At 38.0% G+C, this 10,898-nt stretch overlaps 3 protein-coding genes across 3 annotated transcripts; 2 read left to right on the top strand and 1 right to left on the bottom strand.

Annotated features, from left to right (window-relative positions):
• Positions 1–550: 550 nt before the first annotated feature.
• On the top strand, positions 551–3,562 carry LOC120073906 (uncharacterized). The gene has a single exon (XM_039026817.2). It carries the CDS (start codon positions 907–909, stop codon positions 1,078–1,080), a length of 174 nt encoding a protein of 57 aa, XP_038882745.2. The 5' UTR covers positions 551–906; the 3' UTR covers positions 1,081–3,562.
• Positions 3,226–3,399, top strand: LOC150037129 (uncharacterized). Its single transcript, XM_090312236.1, has one exon. The coding sequence runs from the start codon at positions 3,226–3,228 to the stop codon at positions 3,397–3,399; it is 174 nt and encodes a 57-aa protein (XP_090168362.1).
• Positions 3,563–8,763: 5,201 nt separating the features above from the next.
• On the bottom strand, positions 8,764–10,537 carry LOC120073475 (uncharacterized). Its single transcript, XM_039026321.2, has one exon. It carries the CDS (start codon positions 9,985–9,987, stop codon positions 8,929–8,931), a length of 1,059 nt encoding a protein of 352 aa, XP_038882249.1. The 5' UTR covers positions 9,988–10,537; the 3' UTR covers positions 8,764–8,928.
• Between the last annotated feature and the right edge of the window lie 361 nt (positions 10,538–10,898).

Raw genomic sequence — 10,898 nt, forward strand, 5'->3', positions numbered from 1 at the left:
CGTGAAACATGTTTAATTCTTCAAAACTAATTTTGATGATATGAAAATTGCATTTAAAAGTGTAAAATTGAAAACTAAATTAATTTTGAGTAATTAAAAGTGTATTTTCGAGTGAGTTTAAAAATGAAAAAAAAGTTATTTTTGATGATTTAAAAATCATTCCTAAACATGCATTAAAATAAAATGGGTTGTGGGTTGGGCTTAAATTTGAAAAAAAAAAAATAGACCAACGTCATCTGGAAGCAGACACGAATATCTGAAAATTAAAAAAAAAATCAAATACTTAAATCACGTATCAGACACGTATCTATCACGTATCTGGACGTATCCGTATCTAATATCGATTCTCGACACAATTAAAAGTATCTGTACTTCCTAATTTGATATTAATTAATTTATTAATTAAGCTATATTTTTACCGTCCATCTTCCAAGACATATAAATCACGCACTTTTAAAAATTTGTGGATAGATTTTAAAATTCCTTATAATATATCAAACAAATAAAAATATTAAATGTTGTCTGAAATACCACGAAAAACCCTGAGCAGAAACCCTTTCCAATTGCAATATTGCGGGTTATAGAAACGGCCCGGCAACTTCGGTCCGTGCAGAGCAAGAAAGCCTTGAAGTCGCACCAATACAAATAGAGGTCGGAGGAAGATCGAGAGTCAGAGACCCAGAGAGATCGAGAAGGAACAGAGTGAAGGAAAGAGAACGGCTACCGGAGACTGACGACCGGCGAGTTCAAGCGATAAATCCTAATAGGAGAGATCGAGCGCGCCGACAAGGGAAGATCGTACAAGTCTCTGTGGCTGAATTGATTATTCCGTGCCCTAAAACCCCATTTCCGATCGGCTTTCCGCTTGCTGATAATTTCAGGCTCCGGCGAAAGAGGAGGACGCCGATGGGCTTTATCAGAAGTAGCTTCTCCTTTATAACGGGAACTGTTTTTGGGATTTACCTGGCTCAAAATTACAACGTTCCAAACATCAGGAAGCTCGCTAATACTGGGCTTGTGATGGCCAAGCACATCGAAGAGAATTACAGGAAGCCAAAGAAGAGGGAGGATGATGATTGATTGGAAGATTTACAATCCAGGTTCCCCTTTTGACATACTATTGAAGAACTGCTTGTTACTTCTGTTCTGGATTTGTAGGCATTGAGTACTATATGTTAAAATTTTGTGGTCTTATATTCAGGGAACTAAAAATTTTCAGCAATTTAATGAGTTTGGATCACGTAATTGGAGTATAGAATTTCTTCCTGCATGAATGCATCACTGTGGCTTCTGGATGCTATTGTGGTAATAATTGGGGATAGTTATTGCCACATTTTCTAGAACCCTGGGTTTGCATTTGACTGAGCATTGAATCGTCACTTTCACCCATTGGTCTAATTAGTGAAATTTGAAGATGCTAGCGTAAATCCTCAGCACAGAAATCAAGTGTGGATAATATTTTGATGACTGCACATTGTGTATTCCGACTTACCGAGTGTTCCCATCTTAGTTGGATTTTATTTTATAGGATGTTTTGTATAGGAAATAGTGTGCGGAAATCGGGTAGGAAGACAAATAACGACGCTCCTTAATTGGCAACTACAAAAGAAAGTGAAATAGTTACAGAAAACTAGTGCTGAAGGAAACTCTAATTTGAGGCTACACAAATAAACTCACACAAAAATCTGAACACTCTGTTTATTCTAAAAACAAATATTCAATTTTCTTGAATTTAGCGATTCCCATAAAAAGTACTTCGAGCATTCTACCGATCATTGAACTGAAACTTTAACCCCTAAACAAGCCACCAACGATCCCAATCTCGATGAGGAAATGCCCATATTCTCTATGAATAGGTACAAACCATTTCAAGCTGAAGAAATTAAGAGGAACATAAAGTGAACTTAGAGTCTGGTTTATTGATTATGTCAAGACTAGCAGTGATGCCAGGCGTAATCAAAATTTTACTGCTTTATAATTGCTATATGGAAAACTAAGCCATTAGTAGCTTCTTAATGGACATTGATAAGAACTTATAGTAATTCATGACTGGGTGTGTTTGGTTAAATCTAATTTAGTTATTTTGTGAAAAATTTGAAGTGTTTTGACAACCTTTAAAATAATTTTTGAAACACTTTCAAAATGTATCGTTTATGACTTTTTTGAAAAATATTTTTTTCTCTATTCAAGCAATGAAATAATTAGTTTGTGGAAGAACTGATTTGTATCGAGGGATTAGAAGATTGGTACCAAGTATATAGGGATGACGACCTTGTAAGCAATTGTCTAATTCGTCGGAGTATATGTAATAGTGTGATTTAGTTTGGAGGCTAACAATCAATTATGCAATTGTAATCTATCATCGTGAGACTTTTGTAGGATATGTACGTTAAAGGTCCATTTGGATGGAGAGAGTTGAGATCCTTCAAACGATGGAGGGAGAGTTCTTAACATGAATCAAGTCGATAATCCAAAATCGTTCTATCACCACTGTGGGATTGCAACTATGAAAATGTGTATAGAGAATATTATTTAGGGTAATTACAATGAGTGACATTCTTTGACTTCTATTAATGATATATTCTATTAGGAATATGGTTTACCATAATAGATATCTAAATTTTACTATATTTGTATCTTTTTACATTTGTTAGATTTACAAATATTTTGAAGGTCCTAAGAATTAACTTCGTATTAAATAAGTTCACTCGAGGCATATATAAATTGGTTCAAACGCTCACAAATATAAAAACAAAATACAAATACTTTCAACATGTAAATAAGTAAAAAGAAAAAAAGAAAAAGGGAAAAGAAATCAAAGTTGGAGCAGCGGAGAGCCGAGATGCTTCTCGTCCATTCACGTTTTTCTCCTCCTCAGTTCTTTAAGAACTCCCTTCGACGAGGAAATTGCCGGCCATAGAACCCACGCGCAACAGCCGCCGCTCAGCACCAGTCGCCGCCGTCGTGCCTCCGCCTCGCCTTCGTCTAGGTGCAGACGGTGGGTTCCGTTTTTCTCTCTCTAACTTGTTTCTGCCGTTCCCCCCCGTGGGCCAGTCCAGTCTCCGTCGGTCCCGTCGTTCTCTCAGTCTGCAGACGTCGCTAATAGGAGAGATTGAGTGTACAAGTTTCTGTGGCTGAGTTGATTAATTGGTGCCCTAAAATCCCATTGTCGATCGTCTTTCCCTTGCGGTTAATTTCAGGCTCCGGCCAAAGAGAAGGACGCCGATGGGGTTTATCAGAAGTAGCTTCTCTTTTATAGCGGGAACGGTGATCGGGATTTACGTGGCTCAAAATTACAACGTTCCCAACATCAGGAAGCTCGCCAATACCGGGCTTGTGATGGCCAAGCACATCGAAGAGAATTACAGGAAGCCAAAGAAGAGGGAGGATGATGATTGATTTGAAAACTTACGATCCAGGTTCCCCTTTTGACACTCTATTGAAGATTGTTACTTCTGGATTTGTAGGCATCGAGTAGTATATGTTGAAATTTTGTGGTTGTCTATTCAGGGAACTGAAATTTTTTAGCATTTTAATGAGATTCAATCACGTAATTGGAGTACGGAATGTCTTCCTACATGAATGCATTATTGTTGCTTTTGAGTGCTATTGTCGTAATTGAATTGGGGATAAGTAATTGAATTGTGTTGTGCGTTTGATTCTTGGTAAATATTTCCTACCGTTCGATATGTTCTTCCTTGGGGGAAATGGGACTGGGAACTGTATCTGTGCAATTTTTTCGTAGTTCCCATTTTATATCCACTGACATGACATGACTGAGCATTGAATCCTCTTCTTTGCTTATTAGTCCAATTAATGAAATCCTCAGCAAGGAATCTAGTGTGTACTCCATCCACCTGAGAAAAGTTTTGGATAACATTTTGATGCCTGCAACTTATTGAGCTTTTCAATAAGAGTATTTCACCATCTTAGTTGGATTTTATTTATAGGATGTTTAATGTTTTGTATAGGAAAAAGTGTACATAAATCGGGTTGGAACTAGGAAGACAAATAATGACAGCAAAAAGAAAAAAAAGAATCCTCAATTGACAACTACAAAGAAAGGTAGAATAGTTTTATAGAAAACTTGTGCTGAAGGAAACTCTAACTGGAGGCTACAAAATAAGCCCAGCCTTATCCTAAAAACAGATACTCATTTTTTTCCCCAATCCATCGATTCCAATAAAGAGCATTTCAAGTATTCCACCAGTGGACTGAAACTTCAACCCCTAAGCAAGCCACCACCTGTCCCAAACTCGATGAGAAACTGCCCATATTATCTATTGATAGGCAGAAGCCCTTTCAAGCTGAAAAAAAATTAAGAGGAACATGAAGTGAACTTTGAGATTTAACTGCTTTCTAATTGCTAAATGGAAAACTAAGGCATTAATAGATTTTTAATAGATCACATTAACCATTGATAAGAACTGTTACCCATTCATGACATCTAAGATGGCAGTATCACCTTGTGAGGTATCCTTAAATTAGTTTTTGGAAGAACTGATTTGTATTGAGCAATGAAACAGCAAAACTTCGCGCTCATTATTTAATTGGCTGGAATATACAGGGCATTCACATTTCCATTTTGTGATAATGGAGTTAGAATTAAATTGGAGGACCAAAGCTGGTCAAGAAGAGTTGAACTTTGTTAGAGAGGATTCACTTCTGGAAGAAGTCAAAAAGTCAGAAGATGACACATCACAAGGACCGCAAATCAGCCGCCAAATCAAAATGGAAAAATCTACTCCAAATATTTGATTTGTTAAAGTTGTTATTTTCTCTCTACTTTGATTGGGTGTAATTTCCAATTCTTTGTTATTCCCTTTTTACCCACATCGGGGTAAACCGTGTTCATAAATAGGGCAGAAGATTGCCCTCTATATAATGAAATCAAACATTTCCTCTTCTCTGTGTGTGTTACTCTAAATCTTAAGTTGGTATCAAAGCATCCATGGCAAATGCCATTCCCACTGCAATCTCATTTGGACCTGAGCCTATCCGATTCAATCACCCACCGTTAAATCAACTCCTCAATCAAATCACCAGCACCAAACTAGAACAAGGGAACTATCTTCTATGGAAGATGCTTGCCCTTCCCATCTTTGCACAGCTACAAGCTCGAAGGCCATCTGTCAGGTGTGAGCTCTTGCCCACCATGTTTCTTGCCACCTCTGAAACCTCTTCAACTTCGTCTGGTGTCAGTCCACAAATTGTATCGGAAGACTCTGTAAGCACCACGATTGAAAGAAATATCAACCCACAATACGAAACTTGGATCCAGGTAGATCAACTCCTACTCGGGTGGTTATACAACTCTATGTCTCTAGAGGTAACCGTCCAACGGATGGGGTTTGATAATGCCAAGGACTTGTGGCAAGTTGTTCAAGAATTGTTTGGCATACAGTCAAGGACTGAGGAGGATTATCTCCGTCAAGTGTTTCAACAAACATGGAAAGGCAACATTTGGATGGGTGAGTATCTCAGTTTAATGAAAACGCATTCAGACAATCTAGCTTAAGCAGGCAGTCCTGTTACGACTCGAGCTCTAATCTCCCAAGTTCTTATGGGCCTAGATGAAGAGTACAATCCTGTCGTGGTAGGTATTCAAGGCAAGCCGGGCATATCATGGCTAGATATGCAATCAGAACTCCTCTCATATGAGAAGAGGCTCGAGCATCAAAACTCAGTGAAGGCCAGACTAGTAGCCAAAGGATTTTATCAACATTCGGGAATTGACTTCTTTGAAATGTTTAGCCCAGTTGTCAAAGCCTCAACTATTCGGGTAATACTCAGCATTACTGTCAGCCTCTTCGCCAATTGGATTTCAGCAATGCGTTCTTGGATGGCACTCTTACTGAAGATGTGTACATGTCACAACCATCGGGCTATGTTGATTCGAGGTATCCAAACTATGTCTGCAAACTTACTAAGGCATATATGGACTCAAATAAGCCCCTCGGGCCTGGAACACAGCCTTAAAAACAGTTCTTCTAAGTTGGGGATTCTTTAACTCAACATCAGACAACTTTTTTTCATTCTCCACAAAGGACCCCCCACTGTATATGTAGATGATGTGATATTAACAGGGAATGGCTTGAAGCTCATTGACTTTCTGATCAAACAGTTGGACAGCAGCTTTGCTTTGAAAGACTTGGGCTGCTTACATTACCTTTAACCCCTAAGCGAGCCACCACCTGTCCCAAACTTGATGAGGAACTGCCCATATTATTATGGATAAGCACAAGCCCTATCAAGCTGAAAACATTAAGAGGAACATAAAGTAAACTTTGAGATTTAACTGCTTTCTAATTGCTAAATGGAAAACTAAGGCATGAATAGATTCTTAATAGATCACATTAACCATTGATATGAACTGTTACCCATTCATGACATCTAAGATAGCAGTATCACCTTGTGAGGTGTCCGTAAATTAGTTTTTGGAAGAACTGATTTGTATTGAGCAATGAAACAGCAACACTTCTCGCTCATTATTTATTTGGCTGGAATATACAGGGCATTCACATTTCCATTTTGTGATAATGGAGTTACAATTAAATTGGAGGACCAGAGGTGGTCAAGAAGAGTTGAACTTTAATAGGGATTGTAATACTATGATTTGGTTTGGAGGTAATAGCCTTTTATGGTGCATCAAGGAAAGTGATTGTGACACAAGTGCACGCCTTTAACTTTGTACCATGAAACTTGAAAGAGAGAGGTGGGTGGACCCTTGTAATGTAGATTGTATTTGGATTAAATTATCTCATGTTGGCATCCAGCTAATATTTGGAAGATCATTTGCATAAAATGTTCTTTAACTAGAAGCTAAAAGTTTTCTCAAGTTCCTGACAAATTTTAAATAATTTTTGCTCGGATCAATTATGCAATTGGAATATTATCTTTGTGAGGCTTGTAGGATATGTACGTTAAAGGCCCATTTGGAAAGTGAGATTTGAGATCTTTCAAACAAAGCTAGGTTTAGCAGATAAAAAAGCCTGTGAATGGAGAATCATGTAAATTTGTCTTCACGAGTTTACCAGGTGTATTGTCCTGTACTTAGTTTAATACAGCAGCTACTTACTTCCACGATGCAAGAAGCAAACAACAGTCTATAAAATCCGAAAGAGTACTAATCGTGTAACTAAAAGGTAAACCAGGATCTGTCAGATAGGGAACCTAGGAGAGGAGAGGAGAGAGCTATCTTGTCCCATACTTGGTGTTAACATTTTTGCTTCATGGATTTTGCTTTGTGTCATTACGATTTGAATAGTCCTTCCATAGACTCTTTCTTTGCGACTTGAGCCTCTATTAGGTAGATTCTGGCTAAGTGTTGTATTGCTGCCATCACAACAGCACCTAGATATGTGTGTTTGGGATACATTGCCTGACCAACAGGCACTTCATGAACTGATATTTGTTTGAAACCCAAGAACTCAGTTATTAAAAATCAAGTTATATGGTCTTGCTCTGCTATATACTTGTTTTCATCATGATTCTTATGTTCATTAAATGGTGAACAGTCAAATATACTTTATCCTGCTTGAACTAATGCAGTTGTGATCTCTATAGCCAAGTGGAGGTTCTTTTTACACTAGGAAGTTGGAAACTTGAACCGCTGTTGGATCTTCTACCCTTTTCTATACTTTGGTGGTTTTCTATTATGCTGTTGGTTTCATCATCCAAAAATAAATATTCTGCCAATGGTAAGCAGGATAAAGAAAGTTCTTCCCTTATTGAAATATTCGATGTGGTCATAGTGGATGAGGTCTAACTTTTTGTTGGATTTCAACTTGCCCATTTTAATCATGTATTTTCATCTGGAACTTGGTTGAATAGACTATTCAAATCTTCTCCTTTAGCTAAGCAGTTTATTCTACTTCTAGATCTGATTTAGTTTATAAGATTCTTATGTTTAGCTTGTTTTAGTAATGTTAAATGTGCAATTTTGATGATCAAACCTTGTGTTTCGTTAGTATTTGGTAAGTTTTTTATATATTGTTTCGGTCTTCAGTTAGAAAATGACTGCTAAAAGGATATGAGACGTTCTCAAATCTAAAAGTACCTACTAAAGCTTGCCGAAAAAAGGACACATTTGTAATCACAAATTTTAAAACAGTACGAGAATGATCCAATGGCATTGTTCTGTTCCATTCTCCATTGGCTCTCTCACCCATAAAGCATATTCATTTTGCACTTTAATCATGACTATCACTATTGTCCATCCCCAATGTCTCTCTTTCTTTCTCATGACTGTCACCATTAGTAATGCTCAACCCTCATCCTCTGGGCCACAATCATTTTCTTCTACTTTTAATATATGATGTAGGGTAATATATACTAGGCTATAAGGTATAATTAAATGGTCTCATTTCACAATTATTCCTTCTTTTTTTATTATTATTATTTTTACTGTTGTCTTTTTCTCTTTGCCTATCTATGATAGATTTGTGAACTAGTCTTAAATTGTTTTTAAGGAGTGTTTGAGATAAGGGATATAGTTTTGTCCTCCCAGGCATTGTGAATTTGTTGGCTCATAGTATAAGTAGTTACTAAGACATAAAATTGATGTTTTTTTAGTCGTGGATTTATAATTTCTTTTTTTAATCAAGTTCTCCAGAGAGATACAATATGATAATTATTGTAATCTACCAACTACTAGCAAACATTACACATATTATAACAAATGATTAAATTGAATACTAAGTTAAGCATTTCATGTTTTTTAACCCAAAATATTAATCATATTTTCCAGAGTTAAAACCTAAATTATTGAAAAGAGAAACTAACAAATATTATATATAACGAACCAAACTCCAAGTTTGAATTTCCCATTTGTTATTAACCAACCCATAATCATAATCATAATTTTTTCTTAAGAAAATAGAGAGATAAAAGTATTAGAAGCATGCGTGTAGGTATCCAAGGCTAAGTCTAAGCCTCACAGGGAAAGGTTGCATGCGAGAGTTCCTTTAGCCATTCAAATGTCCGTTGACGAGACAATGCTAACTTTTCCTCTTCCTCTTTTTCCTTCTCCACCTTCTTTATCCTTAATTCCCTCATCGCCTGCGCCGGAATATTCTTACCGTTAACCTTCCTCCTCCTTACCACCACTGCCTTCGGCGCCGGCGCCACCGTCGAATCCACCGAACACTTACACCCAACTCCGCTCAGAATTCCTCCGCCTTTCCTCTCTATCGATACACTTGCACGAGGTTTCCTCGTCATCTCCTTCACGCTGCTCTCGTTGCTTGCGGCGATGGCGGCAGCCGGAATAAAGGCCTTCCCGCTGTTGCTTCGGCTGACTGAGGAGTTCCTCCTCGTGCTGCTCCGGTGTTTGAGATCCTGCAATTCCATTCCCGGCGTTTTCACTACTCCTAGCCGGAAAAAATCCCACGGGGAGGAGGATTTCTGGCGGCCTCCGCCGGTGTTCGCCTGTCGGAATGTGGTCGGGGAGGCTTTAATTTGGGGTTTAGGACTCGGGTGGGAGTGGAATAAATTCGGGACTGTGAGCCGCGAAATTCTTGCGGCCGAGGTAGTTGTTAAGGAATTGTTAGTTGCGCTCGAGGAAGAGCACTGGCTTCTACTACTACTGCTTCGGCTGCTATTGATGCTTCTAAAGTTCGCAAACGAACCGGAGCCGGAGCCGTGCCGGTGGTAGAATCTGGCGGAGGTATTGTCGGAGCTAACAGAGAGGCGAACAGGTAAAAGTTGGCCCTGGTAGAAAACCTCATCGGCCAGACACATTTCCGGCAGCGGCTGAGCGGCGGAATTACTGAAATCCCGTAAAAAGCCGAAATCAAATTCATCGTCAGCGGCGGCAACGGGAGTCTCGCCGGCTCTGGGTTTAATTTCTGAGAGAAAATGGGGATTGTCGTCTTTGACTAGATTTATGGGAAGATCGCATAAGGATAAAGATTCATCTTCTTCATCGGGCTCCGCCATGTAAAATCCATCTTCACGCCATCTTTCATTGGCATAGCTTCTCCCCATTTTCGAGTTTAAGTTGCAGAGAGTGAGTGAGAGAAACAGAGAGAGTTTTATTCAAATGGTTGCGTCTTTTCTCTAGAACCTGTGGAGAAGAGGAAAACAAACATTGAAATAGATTTTTGTTAAATAACAGAAGAAACCAAAAACAGAGTGAGAGAGATGGAATGTGAAGGCAAAGGGAGACAGAGTATATAAAGGAGCAGCATTTTGAAGCACTATAAAGCAAAAGGAATTGATTGGTTTCTATATGTATGTGTTTTAATGATTAAAAAGTGGGGTTTAGGATGTATAGTTTGTAATATGTGTTTGAAGTGCAAACTATTTTAGTCTATTTATGCTAATCATCCATAACAAAGTGGGAGAGAGATGATAAAAATAATAAACACTATATTAGAATATTTAATTGTAGGTTATAATAGATGAAAATTAGAAGTTTAAATATAGAGTGGGTTATAGTCCACTTCACCCATTCAAATTGGGGACCAAATGGCCCCTAAGATGTTGAATATAATTTAATAGTTTGAACATCAAAGACCATTAAAAAAAAAAAAAGTAAAAACTTAAAAAGGGCTCAAAAGAAGTGCAAGATGGACCCAATATGGGGCCTTTTGAATGTTAGAAAAAGAGGGGGAAATTCAATCCAAAGAAGTAGAGAGCAATTGGGCATTTACCAAATTGAGGGGATGTTAACTAATTGTTTTTCTATGGCAATTCTAAGAATATTTGAGTAAGATTTGTATGGCATGTAGAAGTGGGGTTAAGGGGAAATGAAGAATCTTCTGCCAAAAGTGCTTTTAGAAGCTAAAAGAGAGAAATTGGAGACAGTAAAAACCAGCTTTGAGAATTTAGTGGAGCATTCTCAAAAGGAAAGAAAGAAAATCAGACAAAAGAGAGAGCACTTTGGACTTTAGATT

This window comes from Benincasa hispida, chromosome 3 (genome assembly GCF_027475165.1).
Source record: "Benincasa hispida cultivar pf3 chromosome 3, pf3_genome.v1.1, whole genome shotgun sequence".
In the NCBI taxonomy this organism is placed as follows: Eukaryota; Viridiplantae; Streptophyta; class Magnoliopsida; order Cucurbitales; family Cucurbitaceae; genus Benincasa; species Benincasa hispida.